General features: G+C 42.4%; 1 protein-coding gene across 1 annotated transcript in view; it reads left to right on the plus strand.

Moving 5' to 3' along the window:
• TENM4 (teneurin transmembrane protein 4) overlaps positions 1–22,280 on the plus strand; it is a 321,343-nt gene that overhangs the window by 97,505 nt on the left and 201,558 nt on the right. Inside the window, exon 3 of the mRNA XM_026034516.1 lies at positions 21,201–21,453. Coding sequence (XP_025890301.1) covers positions 21,201–21,453 — 253 coding nt within the window. The remainder of the gene's footprint in view (positions 1–21,200; positions 21,454–22,280) is intronic.

Below are 22,280 nucleotides of genomic sequence, written 5' to 3' on the forward strand. Positions count from 1 at the left end.
GAACYTCTGGTGACTACATGGAGCATCCCAGGCCTGGGCAACGCCAGCTCCACCCAGCACATTCCCCTTCGTGATCGGTTGTGTTAAGTGAGTTCCAGGAGAAGGGCGAGGAGGCTGGCACTGCTCTTGTCACTTTGGAGCAAGCGGTAATTTTAGGCTGCTACTCRTCTCAAGGGAGATTTCTCAGCCTGCAGATTTGCTGCTTCAAACCACATGCTTAAGTGTCAGATAACACAGGAAAGGACCCAGGAGCCAGCTAGGCCTTGTCTGTGCAGCTTTGTTTTAAGGGAGAATTGATGGGACATACATATATATATCTTTTTCCTGTGTATTCTCACTCCTCTCCAGATTATGCAAAGACAGTAAATCTTCATTTGCTGAAGAAAGAGTTAAGTACAGTCTGCTGTKGCATGTAGTGATTTTTTCTGGACTTGTAAGTCTTAACATTTCATTTTYTATGCTGTCAACTTTATTCCTTATTTCTCTTCAGTAAAATTCAGTGTAGGTGCAGAAGTCCTGTGTTCAAGCAACCGACAYCACTTAATAACCTTTGGTCTTCTAGTTGCCTTTATTACCATAGCTCAAGAAGGGACATCTTAGGACATCTCTTGTATGAGGAAGGACTTAGCGACCTGGCCCTGTTTCACCTGGAGAAGAGAAGGTTGAGAGGGGATCTGATTAATATGTCTAAGTACCAGAGGGGAGAATGTAGGGAGAAAGGGGCCGAACTCTTTTTASTGGTTGCCAGTGACAGGACAGGGGACAATGGGTTCAAGTTGAAACACAGGAAGTTCCATCTGCGTGTGAGGAAGAACTTCTTTGCTGTGAGGGTGACAAAGCCCTGGCACAGGCTGCCCAGAGAGGCTGTGGAGTCTCCTTCTCTGGAGGTCTTCAAAACCCGCCTGGATGCCATCCTGTGCCCCGTGCTCTTGGTGTCCCTGYTGGAGCAGGAGGGTTGGACTAGGTGATCTCTAGAGGTCCCTTCCAACCTCAACCATTCTGTGACTCCGTGAAGCAGGATATTGAGACTCGGGGGCTGTGTTGGAGCTCTCATTACTCCAGCCTTAGCAGCAAATCCCTGTCCATAATCAATGTGATTATTAGAGCCTTGCGCGCAGTGACCACGTGTGAGATATAGTTCTCCTGCTCTTTTTAAAGGCAAACGAGGGACTGAATTTATTCACTTGCATAAAAATGCAGGAGCATTCCCCGGGGATTTATAAGAAGTGCCTCAACAGGCAAGTCACCTGGCTCTTCTGACACTTCGAAAAGACACACGCAGCTACTGCGAGATGCTTTTATGTGTTTTGCTAAAGGTGTACGTTTCAGAAGTGCTYGAGTGATATATAAGCCAAAAATCACTTTCAGGAACATTTAGACTCTAAAATGCATGGACCATTTATGAAAATGCAGCCTATCTTCGGCCCTAGGCCTTCTGGAAAATATATCTCAAAASCTTTTGAAAGTATAAACCTCATCATTTATCTCTCACCCTTTCACACACCTAAATAAGCTGAGCCCTGCACCCCGTTAAACCTCATAATTTACCACTGGGGCAATAACCAGCTCCAGCCCCTCGCGCCAACTACAAAGCACGGCTTAAAAGCACAGGAAAAGGAGCTGTGTCCCTGCTCGTGCACCTTGGATCACAAATCACAGCCATCGGGGAKCGGGGCATTTCGAGGGAGCTGTTTCTGTCACTCCGGTAACACCGCCGGGCTGCCGCCGAGAGAGGAGGTTCGCACGCGGGAGACGCTCGCTTGGAGCTATCGCCGTGATGAAGTGAAATTTAAAATTACATTAGATGTTTGCTTAAGAAACAGCAGATGAGGCCCTGCGGATTCTCAAATCCTCCTTGCCACGCTGTAAAACGAAACCGCAGCCATTTGTTATTCTTCCACGGGCGTCTAGGAAGCCGAGGCAGAAAGGGATGACCTTTTAATGAGGCTTTCCAGGTTGGAGGGGTTTGAATGGGGGGCTACTTTGTGCTGGTTTAAGGTTCTGGTTCCACGACCGTATGGAAATGCCTTTTCTCGCCTGGAAAGCCTGGCTGATTTTTGGTGTTGCATCAGTGAGATTTTACAGGCATTTCAGGCCCCTCTCACAGATTTTGCATGAATATCAATAAGTGATTTGCAGTAATAGGTCGAGAGCTTAAATTGAAGTCACTCCCAGCATCAAGAAAATTAGTAAATTCATATGAAAACGTTTGACTCCCCCCCGCCCTGCAACTTTTAACCAATGCCCAAGAAAATGTGCCTTCCTTCTTGTAATTTCAGGGAATATCACTGTTGACATAGCTTACATTGTAAAATATAAATTAGTCCTCCAAAGGTTTTAAATGGTTTAAATACCGCTTTTCAGCCCCTGCAAYGACTGTGGTGTAGCTTTTCCCATCGCAAAGCTTATTTTAATTAGACTTGGAAATGGAGCTTTCTCAGAAAAACAGGATCCTGTGAGGGCCTTTGTTTTTACTTGTTGTGACTAAAAATGGCACATTTTGCTCGAAGGTGATGTATGGCCAGGCAGTGTTTTTGAGGTTGTGAACTTTCGACACCAGTGAGAAGAAAAAGAAAAATCTCTTGGCGGTCGAATTGCTCGCAGGACTGTATTCATGCAAATGCTCCTCATAGTCCAATATGAAGTAGTGTATTATAAACCATTTAACACTGGCATCCTTTTCCCTGCCTTTCAGATCATTTGCATGGGTCCAGCAGTGGAGAGGGCCAATTTCCATGATAAAGAAAGGCCTCTCCCCTTTAATCACTTACCACCAAATGAACCATTTAATGCCACATTCAGACCTATTGTTCCAGGATTTCCCAGGGCTCCCCTTGATCCACTTAGGCTCCCTTATCTGCCTTTTGTCTCTTGTTAACCTGCTTGCTTTTTGTAAGGGGAAGGAGAAGGGAAAATCAAATCTATCCCAAGAGACCTGCAGATGTTTAATTAAACTTCTTTCCCCCTCCTCAAAAATAGTTTGAGATTCCTTAGCAGTGTCCACTCACTGTGATTCAGCAGGTTCCGTAATTACCTGCCTGGCTTGGAAAGGGCTTGATTGCTACTTCTTTGTCCATTCTTTTTTCAACTTTAAATGGCTGCTGAGTCTCCTCCAGATGAACAGTGTCAGGGTGGTCTAGATCTATGTGCAGCCTTAAAAGCTTCTAAAACGTAAGTTAACAGAAGAATGGAAGTGCACGACTTCTTTATCTGTGTTCTGAGGGCCAGGTCCTCTAACCTTTGCTTTGGATTGAGCATGTATGTGGTACACATATGGGTGTATGCGGGTAAGTCTGCTCAGTGAAAATAAAAAGCTGTGGACCATGCCCCAGGTCACATGTGGAAGACTTGGAATAACGACTTCATGATCTCCAACATATGGAAATGGAGCATTTGACTCCAACTGTATTTTATGCAGTATTTTCCAGTGGGTCCAGTTGAAATGTCTAGGGACTGGGGCATCTGTCGTATGAGGAAAGACTGAGAGCTGGGTCTGTTTGTTTAGCCTATAGAAGGTTGAGAGGGGATCTTATCAACGTGCACAAATATCTGAGGGGAGAATGTAGGGAGGAAGGGGCCAAGCTCTTCTCAGCRGTGGCCAGTGATAGGACAAGAGGAAATGAATACAAATTGAATCCCAGGCAGTGCCATCTCCATGTGAGGAAGAACTTCTTTCCTGTGAGGGTGTCAGAGCCCTCGAACAGGCTGCCCAGGGAGGCTGTGGAGTCTCCTTCTCTGGAGGTCTTCCAACCTGCCTGGATGCCACCCTGTGCCACCTGTTCTGGGTGTCCCTGCTGAGCAGGGGGTTGGACTAGATGATCCCTAGAGGTCCCTTCCAACCTCAACGATCCTGTGATTCTGTGATTGGGTACATGGAGCTGAAACCTTTCTGGGCACTGAGACCAGACTCTTCCCTACTCAATAGTATTTGCTTATGAGGTAGGAATAGTACAGCAGAAAACACACATTCCTGAAAGGGAAGACCAACTACAACAATTAAATCTATTTACATCTCTTTTATACACAGATATATCTATATACACTTTGTACTCTTTGTTTTTAATGTTCAAAACTATGGATTTTGTTTTAAGTAGAACACTGGATTATATTACATTAAAAACACATCCAAAGRTGCAGAAACACAACAGTCCATGCTCATAAACTAATATGTAAAATAATATTTCTTTAAACAGTGTGCTAACTAGGATAGCCCAATTTCTTAAGGCTCTCAAGGGGAGAGCAATCATACAGTATAATCTTGTTAATTTAATATATGTCAGTGCTATGAAAACAATAAATACAGAACATTCAGACTAGAAATTGCAGTAACTCTATTAAGCAATCACAATTTCAGTTCATTATGCACTGACAACCTTCTTAAGATAAAGATATACTATTTTCTTCAACTCAAACAATATGTCATATCTTTAGTAATAATAATATTTAGCAATCACATAGCATGATTCATCTTCAAAGTAATTTAAAATAATAATGTTTTAATCCCAAAGACGTGTGTAGATAAGTAGTATTAACCCTACTGCACAGATGAGAAGTTTTATATAGGTTAAATAGCTTGCATGGACTATGAAGATAGTCACAGTGATGAGATGAGGATTCCTGCTGTCCAGTTTTATACTAACACTTTTTGGCTGGCAAATTTTTAGAAGAAACTCAAGGGCCATTCAATCTCTTCCAATTTTTTTTTCCCCAAACTCTATACATTTCTCAAGGTGTCCACAATATTTACTGGTTTTTCTCAACTGAGTAGACCTGTATATCCCCCTTTTTATGCAAACACAAGTCCTTTTGGAAGGCCAATTATTTCTTGACTTTGTATTAAAGTAGCTGTTTAGATAAGAGGAGAGATAATTCCCCTGATTAGTATCTTTGGTTTTATTTTTCTTCTAACCCTGTAGGAAAATCTAGGCAGATCTCTGTCTCTTGCTCTCTTTCACCTCTGCATGTCTTGAGATACAAGTTCAGGATTASCATTTCTCTTTCTCTTTCCTTTATCAAATGTTTATTCAGGCAAGGGAAACAAAGGGGCAGAGCTGTAAACTCTAGGACATCTACTGAACTCAGACCTACTCCATGTGCCAGCAGCATTCCAGAAATGAATATGTATGTGAGAGATTATGTTGTATGTGGAGATCTCTTAGAGTTAATTTTATTTTTCTAATTGCCACACATCTAGTTTTCAGATACTGCCTGGATTACAAAGCAGTGCAAGTAACGGCCTATTGCTATTCCCAGGAATCCTTTTGACAAAGGATTAATCCGAGCACTATAATGCATTTCCATGGAAAGAATGTGGATTGCTCAAAGASCAGTTTTCTAAAACTCGAGCAGAGCTGATTCCAATCTTGCAATGCTGAAGCTGCTGTGGAAATAGGAAGCCCACAGTTCACACCACCTAGAACACATTTCAGAATTGCTTCTTTGTGTTTGCTCTGTAGATACTGAGTAAGCATAAACCAGGAGAATGCAAATAGCATCTCAGGTAAAGAAGCATTATTTTAACTGTCTCATAAACATGATAGGTTTTTCTGTGTTTTATACTTGACCCCCGGTTCTGTCCCATCAACATTTTTGGAGTTGATCGACACCCTTGTCTGTTTGCGATCACAAGAGACGTTGACCTGCCCTGTCCTTCTGTGCAGAAGACCCAGTCACAGAATAAGAGAATGGTTAAGGCTGGAAGGAACCTCTAGAGACCATCTAGTCCAGAGCATGTGGCACAGGGTGGCATCCRGGCAGGTTTGGAAGACCTCCAGAGAAGGAGACTCCACAACCTCCCTGGGCAGCCTGTTCCAGGGCTCTGTCACCCTCACAGGAAAGAAGTTCTTCCTCGAACTCTCAGTCTGTGGGAGGTTCTTAACTTGYGTTTAGAATTTAGTGGGAACTTCTCTGGGACCTCAAATTTGCTTTGTTTGGACTAGATGATCTCTAGAGGTCCCTTCCAACCTCAATGGTTCTGCTGTTCTACAATTCAGTACACCATCAAGCTTTCCTCCAGACAAACCTAGCAGTAGCTGTGCGAGCTGCTCTAAAATATGGTGCAATATGTGAAATAGCTCYGAAGTGAGAATTGCTACAATAACATACAATTAGTCCACACGTTGACACTGAGCAGCAGAAAGATGTTAAAATCCAAACTCTGCAGGAATGGAGATATTTAAAGTCTCTGAAAAATCCCGTGCAGCAGCACTTGTCAAATTGCTTCACACTTTCCCCCATGTGTGCTTGCTGTACAAACTTTTTAAAAATACTACTGCCTGAAGGACCTACCTTGTCAAATGTGTACCTTTCAGTGGATGCTAACACTGTCTTTATCATTAACAAATGAGAGTACTGAATCAAAATTGATTAAAATTTTGAACTTTGTGGAAGATCATTTTTAAACTATTGAAAAATTACTGGCATAATTTGGACCTTAAGTATTGAAACTTTTGGATCTTGGGTATGTCTCGGACAGTGTCCAAATTCTCAGTTACTCCTGAGCAAACGGATTCCTGTCACAGAGATCAGAGTAGCATTCTGAGATTTTGAGAACAATTTCATTTCTGGGACGTATTCGCTTCAGGACCATTGCAAGATAGTGGAAGAAAAGGTGAAGATSAAGGAAGGCTTCTGTAGACTGCACCATCTTGGATCTCCTCAGTAAAATAATGAACAAAATTTCAACCTCACGAACTTGGGCAGACCCACTCAGATGGATAGATTGTCACCAATTTGGCTTCAGATATTTTATAGGCAAGAATGTCTCAGGTACAAACAAACTAGTTTAACTCTCAACATCCAGGCTGTCTAAGCTGGTATATAAAGTTGAGCTGGCAAAAGCTGTTTTTTCCTGAGCCAGTAAAAAGTGTGATTCTCTACTTGAACAAGCACACATTGTTGCAAGTTTTACAAAACACTGCTTGAAAATGAATCAATAAACATCTTAAAGAGAAAGTTAAAAAAAAAAAAAAAGAAAAAATCGATTTCCAATTCCAAAAGTACACTGATGTGTGGAATAGTGTGTAATGCCATGCATTGTTATTTAAATTATGCACTGTATACTCTTTTTTTTCCCCCTAAACAAAGCATATGTGGCTTGGAGAATAATGAAAAGGAAAATTCTTCCTCTTGTTCTGAACACATAAAGTCAGGGCACATCCCTGTGCCCATTCTGCAAAAGCTCCTGTGTTTTCTCACATTTGGAGTCTTCCCTACAAGAATTAGCAGTTACACTCGTCACCCTCTCGCTTGGCCACAAAGAYACAACACAGTAGCTGGCTCGTGTTTTCCATGGCATCGACTCAACTGTTACTCCCAAAGGTCACCAGCATTAAAATCTTGGGCATGAATCTTACACATGTCCCAAAGACCATGTAGATGAAGAAAATAATCTATAGTGAAAGGGATTTCGGGAGCCTGTAATTCCCTGAGCTTTCAAAGCACTGATTATGTAATGACTAAGCTAGTGGGGGTTGCAGAAAATGGAAATAGATGAAAAATAAAGCAGAAAATATGTATGGGGTCAGCTTGGGGAATGACTTTGCCATTGTCAAGTCAAAGCTGCCGCTGATTGCAGTGCCTGGCCTTCTAATCATGTGTCGCTTCATCACAGATGACAATTTGAGCATCATTATTCACATAATAATGACTTATATGTTACACTGAAAATAGAATACTTGAATTTGTGTTTATCCAGGCGATGACATTAGCAATGCACCAACCTAAAGTTAATATGTGCCTTCAACCTAATTGTGTGTAAAATTTAGCATACCGTGGTGTTTCAGAACTGCAGTACTTTTACTCCTTGGCATATATTAATTCTTGCACTGTATATTTACCAGCAGATCTATTTCTTGTCATTTCGTATATGTTCTATGTAATATCCAAATTAGGTTTTTTTTGAATGCCCCTCTTCCCTGTAAGTGACATATAAGGATCCTTCAGTGTGTCTGTACCTCTGATATATCCTGCTCCATGTCACGTCAGCATATGAAGATCCACCAAATCAGTGGCTATAACTTCACACTGGACCATTCATTGCAGCATCCTTGTTTTGCACAGTATTTCTGATTCTACACCTGTAATTGAATAACCACTTGTAGTGTGTTCAGTTGTTAACTGATTAATAATAGTAAGTAGCAATGGGAAGGTCTTCACTGTAGCTGCCCATGCAAAGACTATAGAGGCAGTTATTGACAACTGGAGGCATTTTGTCCCCAGTTAAGAAGTGGCAAGGGTGGCACAGAATAATCTGAAAATCAGCAAAATGAGATTATGTAGAGTGGTAAAATAAAAAAATAAATATGAAATAAAACACAAAAAATAAATACCAAATAAAATGCGAAAAAGAGGGTTGTAATTACTATAACAGTTTGCAAATTATGAAAGAGAAAACTTGCAAGCGTGTCAGATGGAAATTCAGGCCTGGCCTGTAGCATGTCCTATAGGAGCAAAGGGAGAGGCTGACTGCTAAGAACCTGATTGAAATTTTGCCGCTGATTTAATTATGATAGGTTTGGGTTTAATACGTTGCCATGGCAATCGTCTCTTAATTGTTGAGTTCTCGGGGGGGTCGTGCAAGTGAAAAACAAACAAAAAATGAGCAGAAATGTTTGGTCTTGTCTAACGCGACTGCGAGYGACGGGTGTTGGTGTAGGAAGAGCGGAGTGGACTTCGGTGACACGCGGTGTGAGGGTCTCGTTTAGGTCATCGTCACGGGCCTGGCAGCAAAGCTGGAGAGTCTGTGAGGGGAAAAGGAGGCAGGTAAGAAGAATATGGCTAAGAATGTCATTACGTAAGGATTAGAGAGCTAGAGCCTGGTCTAACGCCTTTGATTTCAGTGTAATTTGCTTGAAATTGCATGGGTGTAAACAAGATCAGATCTGCTCCAGATCTGGATCTCTGATCGTTACCTCGCTGTGAGGAATACATCTGACATTTGCTGTAATGTGTGGCGTATTATTTCAGCGTTCGATGTAGCGTTTGCTAAATCACATCACTTAAAAATGATTCCGCATGTTTTGGAAGGACAGTTAATAGAGAAATTGGATTTTTTTTTTTAGTGTCATATTTGATTCCTTTCTTTCAAGGGTAACTCCCAACCTCCATCAGATGGCGGTTTCATTCCAACTTAAATCATTAGATTCAGGGGAGGACAAGGTAATCCATCCTCAAGAAAAGAAAAAAAAATCAATGGAAGTAAGTGTAATTAGGAGTATTTTCCTCTGGTAAGTCAATGGTGTAGAAAGAACCGAAAACCCTCTGCAGAATACATTTGTTCTTCCTAATGTATTGTGACTCCCTCACAGCTTTTATAATGAAGTTATTTAGATCTCCTATCTCCTTTAGGAATGATTTTTTTTTCTTTCTGGTTAAACATACTGACAAGCTCTAATATGCCGTGAATAATTTTATCTATCAAGACAGACCCAGACGTGCAGGCTCACGTGGGCAGCAGGAGTTTTAATTTCCTTATTTGCTGAAAACCAAAATAAACCTTTGGTGAAGTATGTACTTCACACTTCATGTTTTTACAGAGTTTATTACAGATATTTATAGGTGTAAATCCTCGGGGATATTCTATCTAAATCTCAACTTGCTTCCAGTCTCTGGGAGACTAGGAACAAAGATTTGTGTGCTGCGTGTGTTGTCAAATGCTCCTTTGCATTCATTCTCATTTGCCAAGAAAATTGTTCCCTGACAACCATAGTAACATAAATTAGAAGGAAGAAACAGTAGTAGCCAGAAGATGGGAATGTGACTACTTGATGTGTTTTAAGTTTCTCCATATTTGTTTCATAAACTTGAGCTAGTGGGAATACGAGTAGCATAAATCAACATCTGAAATGGAAAAGCAAACTAAGCCTTTCTGGATGTCCACATGGAAGGAGACATTGGACCACTGGTATCGCAACACAATTTTGCACATATTTTCTTTTTTTTTTTTTTATTACATACAAGAAGATGAACGTTACTATTTCACTTAAAGAGACCTCAGTTTTATGTCATTCGAATGTCTGTTGTGTATGTAGTGATTCCTGAAGCAATTTTCCTCCAAGAGAGAAAAAGTTGATCACTTTGTATTTCTTCCCACAAAATCTTGAACTCTATGTCTGCCCCTCTGCAAATATAGTTTTTTAGGCTGTTGGCCAGTTTCAACTGCTTGATATGGGAGTAGGGGGTCTCAAAGATACCAGGTTGCCACAAACTTTGTAGAAACTGAAATCTGGATAGACAAGATTGATCTAAATAAGTGCCTACATGGAATGACAAGGGGATCTGTACTGATCTACCACAACTGCCCCATGTTATAGCTGAATTCCACAGTTACAGAGGAACCAGGTGACTGTCAGTCCACACATCTTATCATGTCCTGCACATGGGAATAAAAACCTTTTCAGGGAGCATCCTTGATCTCCTAGCTAGAGGCAGGATTGGTCTAGAGAAATTAAATCTGTAGCTTCTTGTGCACTTAGTCCCATATCTTTGGCCACACTCGACTTGGCTTTTGTTGCTTCAAAGCTCACTGTTTTAATGTACAAGGCGAGTGCAAATCCTTTCATCATTTCATTACCTTTAATTATAGTCATAATCTTCTTAATATGGAGTCCCGTTATCAGATGCTCTTAACAAATTAATGTTGTAAATTACTTGGAGAGTTTAGGGTGGAAGTTGCTATGTAATAATAAAAAAAAATTTATGTTTCTGCTTTCATTTTATGCCAGAGAGGTTATTTTAAAAGCTTCATGTCCCAAATAGGGTGAATATCACTGTATTTCTCCCCAAAACATGATGTGATTATGGATTTTGTAACTCCAGCAGCTTTCACAGATTCACAGATTCACAGAATATTTAAGGTTGGAAGGGACCTCTACAGGTCATCTAGTCCAACCTTCCCGCTCAAGCAGGCACACCTACAGCATGTGGCACAGGGCGGCATCCAGGCGGGTTTTGAAGACCTCCAGAGAAGGAGACTCCACAACCTCCCTGGGCAGCCTGTTCCACTGCTCTGTTACCCTAACAGTAAAGAAGTTGCTCCTCRCCTGGACAGTGAAGGCAAAGAAAAGGGCAGTGTAAATTCCCTGATATCCTGTGCTTTTCTGTGAGATCAGGACATTTCTTGGCCAAAATAGATCTCTTCAAAGTTGAGCTTGTTGGTTTACTTCAGGGAACAGCTTTTCCTGGCAATTTTCAGAGTGGATTGGGTAGGAAAGAGGTGAAGGAAAATTTGAGCATCTACTTCCAAACCTAGTTGATACGGTTAGTTTAGTTTAGCTAGATCTAGTTTATGTAATTATTAAGATACGTTTTTTAAGAGCGGTCTGGCAGGGCCTGGGGAATTYAGAGGGGGGAAGATCAGAGAAGGTCCAGATACAAATCAGCAGTTCAGAAGAAAAATAGTTGAAGGGATGAAGAGAATTTGGTCCTTTTCTCACTGATCCCTTCTTTAAGGCTGGCTTTTCCCTGCCTTGCTCTTTTCCCTTCTCCTCTGCTAGGTAGGAACTTAATAATGTTTTTAGTAACTTAGTAATGTAGTCGTAGTTTTAGAAACTTAGTAATGGTTTTATTTCCATGTCACTTTTATCTTTTTCCCTTGGCTCCCATTGAATGCTCCTCACTGCCTGTATCCACAAACCCTCATTTGTTTGGCTGCGGCGAAGCATCCAATGCAGATTAATCCCAGCACATCCCTGGCTCCTGCAACTTTCTTTAAGCACTAGCCTAGACTGGCCTTGCCATGCGCGAAAACTGCCACCAACATCAAGCAAGTTGCCTTGCGGATCAAGGCGAGTGTTGACAACACAGGAGGATCAAGGGATGCCCTGTGCAAAATCTTTTCCAAACAGGGACCCTGATGGGGAGGGAGGCTGTTTGATCCCTCAAGGTGTACGCCGCTCTGGCCCCCTCACGGTTTGATCACTGAAGCTGAAGAATAAAGTGAGCCCTCCCTGCTCTGCTGTATTAAAGCTCCCATCAAGTATGCAGGTTTCATGTGGCTATTTTTTGCCGAAGATGAGTTGTAAAATTCTGGCTTTACTGAAGTCGYGCAGTGTTTGTGGCAGGATCAGGGCTTCCTCCTCCATGCAGCAGTGCCTGGTGCTGCAGCCGCAGGCGTGACAGCCTCTCCGTGATGGGTTAAATGATTCTGTCTTATAATTTCTCTGTGACTTTGGCAAATACCTAAAAAGTGCTTTAGGAACCCATAGGATAAAAGTAACATCTCCAAAGCTCCAAACATATTCCATGAAATTCAAGGCTCATTCAGCCATTATTCATTTAAATTGTGTTACTAAACTGTTGTTCTTCTCTTTTCGAAGCTCCTAGTTGAACAAAGCTCCCTTGCTGACTAACATGTGTTATGTTAGTGTTCCCCAACCCGCGAGCCACTGCCTCAGCCCGCTGTTTAATTTACAGCCTGTGGTTTACGATGGGCCTGTTCCAGACCTTATATCATTCAGCTGGGGCTCCAGAGGGAACCAAAAAAAACCCAGTCCTGTTCATCACATGCAGTTCTTGAGTTACAGATAATAAAACGTATCTTTATGATCATCCCTTTAATTAAAAACCAAAAAACCAAAAAACARCAACAAAAAAATTCTGTAACTCTTAGCAAGTTGTGCCACTTGGGGCCTGTGACAGACCCTAAACCAGTTTTACCAGGATTCTCCCTAGAAGAGCGAGGCAGTATTTTAATACGACGTGGTACTGAACTTGATTTGTTCTGCTTAAAAGTTAGAGGAGGAGATAGAGGAGGAATAAATGCCTACAACATCAAAGCGGTGCAAATTGTTTGGCCAACCAAATGGCTGCCAATGCTTGAACAGAAGTTTCCTACTACCTGAGGAAAGTCTCAGAGAGCTGGACCTGTTTGTTTAGCCYGGAGAAGAGAAGGTTGAGAGGGGATCTGATCAATATGTACAAGTACCTGAAGGGAGAATKTAGGGAGGAAGGGGCCAAACTCTTCTCAGCGGTGGTCAGTGATAAGACAAGGGACAGTGGGTCCAAGTTGAGACACAGGAAGTTCCATCTCCATGTGAGGAAGAACTTCTTTGCTGTGAGGGTGCCAGAGCCCTGGAACAGGCTGTCCAGGGAGACTGGGGAGTCTCCTCCTCTGGAGGTCTTCTAAAACCCACCTGAATGTGACTGTGTGCCCCGTGCTCTTGGTGTCCCTGCTGGAGCAGGGGGGTTGGACTAGATGAGCTCTTGAGGTTCCTTCCAACCTCAACCATTCTGTGATGCTGTGATACACAATACAACATACGATGTTAACAGATATTAGGATACTTGAAGGTCATATAATATAAAATGTCCATTACACYGTGTTAAACCTGGTTCCCTGGAAACACCCATACAAAGTTACTGTTTCTTGCTTTGATCATACTGAAGTCGCTGATAATAAATGGGTGCTTGCACGTGTGCACCGTCCTCTGAGGTCTCTAAACTTCATTTCTAAATCCCACTGTGCCAACATCTTGTTCAGTGATGTTATAAGAAAATTATTACATTATTTTGACATTTTTCTAAGGAGCTCCTAAACTGCTTCAGAGAATGTCAAGAGCACTTACAGAAAGTAATGAAGAGAGCCTTGCAGTATTCATCTTTCCTGATAATCTGGCTGAGCTTTCTAGTCACACGCTTCATGCCAAAGTGCTCCCTGAGCTACGCGAGTCCTCAGCTGCTATTAGAGTTACAAGAATCTTAGGCATATGTCTTTCCAGAGCACGTTATTGAACAAGCTAATTCCCTGGCTTTGGGAGCCTGCCCTCGTACCATGAATTCAGGGCTCGATTTTAAAAGATTCACAGTGTTTTTTCAAGGTGGGAGATGTGATGRAGTGCCACTGATGCAGATGGTACCTGGTTTCCACATCAAAAACTGCCCCTGCTGGCATTTTTAGAGATAAGAGTAATCCCACATCAGTTACATGTATGCAGCTTATATTCCTATGCCCATCACATATTCTTCTAAATAAATAAATAAAAAATTACACATCTCCTTCAAACTGTTGTGCCCACTCTCAGTATAATTAGACTCCAAATTGCAACAAGAAATAGAAATTCATGGGAGAAGAAAGAAAGCCAGAAGACAGAAAACTGTCTTGTGTAGTTGCCCATAGCTGCTGTGTAGCCTGGTTCAGTTTTCTCCCGCAGCTTCTCCTGCATTGAGGACAACCTTGGTAAAAATGAGGAAAATTCTGAATCAGGATCATTCTGGTACATCCCTTTTTGGGGGGTATTTTTTTTTCAGAAAGCAAAGACAACCTTTTTGGTCTATCAGAAGCCTTTTTATTTGTTTATTCTAAGTGAACTCTTTCAGCAAAATTGAAATTGATGCATTACAAGCAGCTGTTAATGTACAATACCAGTAAAGACAGGGCCTCCTGGTAGGGGACCCAGAAAGCTAAGAGTAATTAAGAAAATATTGAAGTATTTTATCTGCAATATGGTTTATTTGAGTTTATGGATATTAAAAAGTATTATGTACGTACATACATACATACAGTTGTATCTGCATGTAACAAGGCAGAGACATATATGGAGGGATATTAAGAATCAAAGGATAAAAAAATTAACATTAGAACATGCATAAATGTCCTTTCTCTCTGCTAATATCACAGTGTGTGTTCATGTAGAGCTTGCTGAAATTTATTTCTGATGTGCCAGAAATTTGTATCATCCGATYGAGAAGCAAAAAAAAACCCAAAGGTGACAAATGGGACTAAATACCATGAAGGTTTGTGCTCTGAAATGCATTGCCAGCAGGGCTGTGGTAATTGATATTAAGGTATGTGGTGATAAATGATATTAAGGTATCTGAACGGACAGACAGACGTAGCCCCAGACGAAGCCCTGCACTGCAGAGGGTTTTTTTGAACAAAAAGTGCAGCACRAGGCACCTTGACATATTCATAGCTTTGCTTGGCATCCAGTGGCCTCCTCGAGTGGTAATAAACCCGTGGAAGGTTTGTGCCCCTTGCAGGGTTATTTGCGGCGCTGCTTCTGCCRCGGGGATTCAGGGAATGTCAGCGAGGAGCGGAAGGGAAAGGCCACATAGCCAGCGCTCACAAATCCCGGCCGCGTGCCAGCGGGAAGCAGCTTTTCCACCTGCACGGAGCAGTTTTWCACTTAGCTGCACCCCTGGTTTTCCCCAAGGGGGATTGGCAGAGTTTTGTACACACGGCAGGGAGGAATTAACGGCTGTGCTGGACGTGGCAGCTGCTGCGCGGGGCCCTCGCCTGCTCTCCTTGGGATTCGGCAGGGTTTGGGCAAGGCCGCTTTGTTAAAACTTGGAAGGCAGCAAAATAAAGAGGGGCAGAGAAGGGGCTGATGAAGGGAATAATTGGCAAGCAGGTCCCCAGTCGCTTTGCTTCGCTTTGCTTCACTTGAGCAGCAACATGTGCGCAAGTCGGCACAGTGTTGCGTTAGGGGAAAAAAAAAAACCAAAAAGATATATCCATTTGCCAGCAAAGGATTTAAATAGTTTATCTCAGTCACTGCCAACATGAAGATTTCCCTTTTCGGAGTGTATAATGGAGAGCATTAGTGCTCGCTGGCAGCGCGCTGCGCCACCCCGGCTCGCGTTGCCCAGCGCTTCACGACGCGTTTGCCCACACCGGTTCATTCACGAGCTGGTGACGCAGGGGAGATAAATAGGTGCAAAATCCTCCTCGCGGGCGTCTGTGCTTGGCACGTCCCACGCTGCTGCACCGGGGCCAGAGCTGAAGCTATTGAGGCAACGTGGACGCCCGAGACATCTTTTACATCGTATAAATCCTTTAAAATCGTATAAATAAAATGCTTTTGCGTCATATAAATCTCTCGCCGTCAAAGGGGCATTTTCCCCGTGCTGGGGCTAGTTTAGGCCTGCGTGGCTTTGAAACTGCACTTTTCGTTGCCTTAAATGTTCCTTCCCATATGCTCAGCGCCTCAAGAAAATAAACTGTGAATAGCACAGAGATATTCCACCTGTCTTTGCACAGAAATATTCCGTCTTTCTTTGCACAGAGATATTCCACCTTACTTGCCACGAGGATAACCCCAGGTGGAAGGAGAGCTGTTTCTTTAATGTGCTTGGGGTTGGAAAAAGAGTTGCAAATCCAAGAGCTGCTGGCGTTTCTTGGGAATGAGGGATGGCACCGGGATGCATGTGCAGGACCAGCTGGGTGCCCATGAGTGCTGCTGGCCCAAATGGCCTTTTCTGTGCAGCCCACATTGCTCTGTAGAAAAACTGGGAACTGAACCCACCTTTTGGGACCTTAATAAAAAAGACAGGAACTTATTTTCAGTAGTCCTCGTATCCCTGCATCTCCTGCCTACAGTAAGAGCTCTCAGATCTGCKGGAGGTTTGGTCCAATTTTAGTTGTGTGTGTTTAGAAACACTCAACGGGTGGGATCTGACAYGTGCAGCAACCCAGACCAGGACACGGATGGATTCTACATCCCTCCATTGCTACCACCTCTGTTGCTACCAAGAACTTATCCAACAACTTAAGTCTAGAAGTTATTTAAATCCAAGCAACTCATTTACAGCCCACCAGACATTCTACTTTTTATTTCCCCCCCAATTTATTTATTTATTTCACTTTTCTCCATCTTTCAAGCAATTATTCTCCATGAACTGCCAGAGGCTGAATAATAATAAGCCTCTGCCTTGTTCTTTAGCGGTCTGTGATGCCCTTTTATTAACTTCAATAACAGACAAAACCGTGGTTTTAGTGTAGCAGCCTTTAACAGTGACACGGACCTTTTTAAGAGCCTTTCGTGGGGTGAATGCAATTCACTTGGATGCGTTGGGATGAAAAAGCAGCCACCCAGCGCGCTCGTCGACTGTAGATCCAAAACTTGACAGCCTGGCATCAAACGAGAAATTGATTTCAAGCCCCAAAGTCAATATTTTGCTTTTGCAAAGGCACATTCGCGCCGGAGAGAAAAGTTTGCATGTAACGTGCACATCTGATGAGAAAAACACCGAGGAGATGGCTTGTCTGGGCTTGGTTTTGTGCGCCTGTGGTTTCCTGAGCCCACCAACCCCAACGTGGTGTTGGATCTGCCTGAGATCCAGCCTGAGAGGGGCTGCCGGGAGACCCACAGGGTGGGCCTGACCTGGGCTGCATGGACGTGGGAATCATCTGAACAAACGGSGTTATTTCAACGTAAGAATAACTTAGAAAGAGTTCAGAATGAAGCCCACRTGGTTCAGAAAGCCTGGGCTTGTCCATTAGTAGCAAGCTCCCTTGTCCTTTCTGCTGTGTGTTTTTGAAGTCCTCCAGTTCCCATTTCTGGTGGTTTCGATCTGTTTTTAGGATTTTGTACTATACTGCCGCTTGGGTAGTTTTTCCACTAATCCTGGCATATGTATTTTATCCAGCAATGTCTAAAATAGCTGGATTGTAGTTAGAGATGCACACTGGGGCTCTATAAGTAGTTTTGACATGAAAAAATAYCACAATTTTTATGTTCTGCCATTTTTTGGGTTGTCGGTCTTCTTAACCTTGGGGAAGACTCCCCCAAGTCTCCGCTCTCTGCGCTATCCTCCCATACCATAAAGTCTTTGTTTTAACTATATGCTATATGCTATAGACTATATGCTATAGACTATTTCCCCTTGATTTTAACAATATGATAAGGACAACTTCCTTCTACATTGAAATCTCTTTGTTGGAATAGCAGCTCCCCATTATGCTGTAACATAAAATAWGAAGAAAGGAATTAGAGCCAAAGTAGCTTTTGTGCTGTTGATTTGATTTTTAACGGAGGTTATACAGCAGTTCTCTTTACCTTTATGATTCAATTCTGTCAAATTTCATCACTAATTTCAAGTTTTTAAGTGTTAGTAAGGGAAAAGAGATATTCATGCATTGCTAAATCATTTACAGAATCACAGAATGGTTGAGGTTGGAAGGGACCTGTAGAGATCATCTAGTCCTCCAGCARGGACACCCAGAGCACAGGGCACCCGGTCACATCCAGGCGAGTTTTGAAGATCTCCAGAGAAAGAGACTCCACAACCTCCCTGGGCAGCCTGTTCCAGGGCTCTGCCACCCTCACAGTGAAGTTCTTCCTCACATGGAGATGGARCTTCCTGGGTTTCAACTTAMACCCATTTCCCCTTGTCCTATCACTGGCTACCACTGAGAAAAGCTTGGCCCCTTCCTCCCTAYCTTCCCCCTCCGGGTACTTATACAYATTGATCAGATCCTTTCTCAGCCTTCTCCAGAGAAAACAGGCCCAACTCAGTCTCTCCTTGTGCGAGAGATATTCCATTCCCTTAATCATCTTGGTTGCCCTATTTTTGCTCATCTTTGATGCCTTTGTTGCTCATCTTTGATGTTATCCTTGGTTTGTCACGTGCCCGGTAAGGAACCTGCTTCTGTGAAGCTCTCTTGATTTTAGCAGTAGCCTCTCTGCCCCCGTTAGGACCCTGGGACAGGCACAATTCAGTCATTCATGGCCAGCTGGCTGATGGTAGGAGTCCAGCCCCGCAGAGATTGAAACATCATCCTGGGTGCTCTGACACTCAAACACAGAAATCCATTATTTTTAAAGAGTATTTCCCCTGAAATGGGGGATTTCTGTGCGTGTGAGAACAAACACTGTCATCCCAAGCCAAGTTAGTCATCACAGCTACTGTGGAGCTTAGGTTCAAGGGAGCACTGGGTGATTCATACCACCTGGCTCTGTCTGCAGGCAGGAGAAGGAAGCATTCCCTGCGCCTAAACCAAGCACCACTCAGGCATCAAGACGCCTGAATGTGAGCAAGCATGTGAATGACAAATTCAAACAGGAAAATCTGGGGAAAAAAAATTAAAAAAGAGAAGGATGAGAACATATTTTTCCCTTTGAGGTTAGCGCATTTGCCCTGAACGCCATCCTAAAACATGATGAACAGAAGGAGTAATTTTTCCGTAGACTGATTTCAAAACAGTACTGCTCATTTATGATTAAGGAAAAAGAAGATAGAGGTTCAGATCTGTTACTCAAATCTTGCTGCGCTAGCTCCTCCCTGGCAATCATTTTATGGCTCATATTTATTCAATTCTTCATTCACTGAATTGTCAAGACTCTCTAATTTGTGTCCAAGTATGGGCTTCATTAACTGAGATATCTTTCAGCTCTGCTTTATCGATGGTTGCCACCTCAGTGTTACTCAAAGACATTTTAATGTTAAAAAAAGAGAAAAAAAAAAAAGGCAACACAATAGCACCTTGATTTCTATTGGCATTTTTAACAATCAGATSACCAATGTTTCACTGCAGTTAAATGCTGCCAGATGTGACAGGTGACACTCTTGGGAGACCTGGTAGTGAAAAGGGGGCTCCTGGGGCTCCTCATTAAGTTCCCAGCTATTCAGCCTTCCATGGTGACATCCACATCCTGGAGATATTGAACGTGTTCGTGGGAATCGGCACGCAGGCTCCAAGCACGTAAGGGCTCTGGTGCTGCTGACTGGTATTTTTCTGTCCCTTTAAAGGCCAAAATGATCCCACAGCCTTCCCTGTGTGAATTCCCAGAGGTTGTTCTAATACAGATTTGATGTTAGATATAGAAAACTGTAACTTACTTTCACTTTAACTCACCTCCATGAAGAGATATGAAAAAATTCAATGCTGCCGGACAGCAATAAATATATGGTGTTTATGTATAATATGTAACTGGATGATCAGAGCATCTTCCCGCTACATAAAATATACATAAAATACACACATATTATGGAAGAGAGCAACTGCAGCCAGCACTAAAGCTCTCCTTCCAGTCGGGGAATTATAGCCATACATGTTGATATCACTCTGAAATTTGGAAGAAGTTAAAAACAGCATGTTCTGTAAAGGGACAGTTATAGTTTCGGACAAGAAGGAAATAATTTGTTTCTCAGGATTGCCTTGTCTATTGTGAAGCCCATGGGATCTTGGTGACCACAGGCAGTCAGGACCTCATTAGTTTCATCTCATCATACAAATCCTGAACACATGTAGTCATTTTCCTTATGAAGATTTCATAGCTTGGTCTTCCATCTATACTTCTTTGCTAATGTTCCTYTGTGTGAGAGGAAGAAAAAGAGAAAATGGTGCTAATCCTAGTCAATATTTATTACATTCAGTAATGCTAGACATGGCATAAGTTCCATAAAACGTTTACTACTTCATTTCCAGAAAAAGTAGGAAAAAATCCTTGGTAGTTAGTTAAAAAATAAAAATAACATTATAATCTACCACTAGGTTGATCTTTTTGGGGCATTTCATTTCCTCAAATCCACCACCGTCATGGTCTTTTGACTAACAAATAGTAATGTAATCTGTGGAATTTTATTGAAAGAAGTCATAACATTGATCACATCTTCACATCTTTCTTCTCCTACATTTTTTTAATTTTCCTGACATCTCAGTTGCTCACAGAATCCAAGAATGGTTGAGGTTGGAAGGGACCTCTAGAAATCATCTAGTCCAACCCCTCTGCTCCAGCAGGGACACCCAGAGCACGTGGCACAGGGCTGCATCCAAGCRGGTTTTGAGGACCACCAGAGAGGGAAACTCCACAACCTCTCTGGGCAGCCTGTTCCAGGGCCCTGGCACCCTCACTGTGAAGTTCTTCCAGTTCTTCCAGTTCTTTTATTCCACATTCTTTTTTTTTTCTTTCTCAAGTTGAATATCTCTACCAATACAAACTGTTGGCTTTTGTCAAACTATATAATCTCGACACTGTTTTATGGCTTTCCTTAAACTCTGTGATGAAATGTATTCTCAACCTTCTTGTTGACTTAACTATTGGACGAACTCTGGCAAAACTGGCAAAACAAACTTCTCTGTGTATCCATCAGAACATCATTCTAAATGTTCTCTCTCCAGGCTGCTTGCATTTTTCCTGCTTTATCACAGATCAGTGTCACTTAATGGATTGCAGTTTGCAACCTGCAGTTGTTCATCAGAGTTAACTTGGCTGTCAGGGCAGCCCCTTGGCAGGGTTTTAAGCTTTCAGACCATTCTTGCATGAAACTGAAGAATTCTTCGAGCCAGTTGGTGGATCAATACATGTGTCATTGGAACATATGGAACAAGACTTACTGGCCTTTTGAGTTTGATTTAGGATGTGTAAAATTCCTGGATATTTACCTTCATACACTTGAAAAGTGCCTGCATAAAAGTGAGTGGAGTATGGAACAACTCAAATCCTCAATGTATTTAAAATATTTTACTTCTGTTTTAGATCATCCTCCAAACCTTCAGAACCACTCAAGACTCAGAACTCCGCCACCTCCGATATCACACGCTCACACCCCAAACCAGCATCACGCAGCCTCCATCAATTCCCTCAACAGAGGGAACTTCACGCCACGCAGCAACCCCAGCCCAGCTCCTACCGACCACTCTCTTTCTGGAGATCAGCCAGCCAGCACCCAAGAGCCAGCCCATGCTCAGGACAACTGGTTACTTAACAGCAACATCCCACTGGAGACAAGGTAGGTCGTTTGCTTTACTTCTTCACAGTGCTCTGCTTCTGTGTGCTGAGGATGTTATGGAAAACATGCACATCTGTTCAGCTAGCATTTCAGGCTGTGCACTGATGTTTAGCTCATGTATTTTGATTTGTATGTATTTTTCCTTGTGTCTTTTTATTTAGGCTAAGTGAAGAGGAAATTGCTCAGCTTTCACAAATGAAAAATATTGGTTTTAACAGCTGTTTGTGAGGTTATTTTCTTCATTTAAAATTGGAACCAAGATCATAGATTAAAATATTCTTGGTTTTCTTCTTTTTTATTTTCCTTTCATATCTTTTCTTCCTATGTGACAGGATAATTCAATATCCTATTTAAGAAGTTGAAATTAGTCAATGTATTGAAAAGATTTAGCCTTCTAGCTTCACCCCATCAAGCAGATCCTTTTGTAGCATGTCATTCAGCAAGGGCTGATCTTGTATGTCCTAACGAGAGGGCTGTTGCTGAATTTTACTCTCCTACAACGTTGCCCCAGCAAGACGACACTGGAGAGAGGGTAAAAGTCAATGAATAACGTTCTATTTAGCTATAAAGCTTTTTCCCACCTATGCAACTACTCACTCTGCCAGGGACAAGCATCAGGCACGGAGTTGTTCTACTTCATAACATTGTTTAGCTCTTTCTCCATGCATTGGTTCAGGAAGAGGTGGCTGTCGTTGTCCAACAGCCCCAATCCTCCCCTCTCATTGTGAGTGCATCCACTTACTGCAGTTTGATTTGAAACTCTTCCTGTTCTATGGAGTTTTTGTTTCATTTTTGCTACCCCTTAGCACCCTTAATGCACCTCTTTC

This window comes from Nothoprocta perdicaria, unplaced genomic scaffold (assembly GCF_003342845.1).
Source record: "Nothoprocta perdicaria isolate Ctin4 unplaced genomic scaffold, notPer1 scaffold_146, whole genome shotgun sequence".
Lineage (NCBI taxonomy): Eukaryota > Metazoa > Chordata > Aves > Tinamiformes > Tinamidae > Nothoprocta > Nothoprocta perdicaria.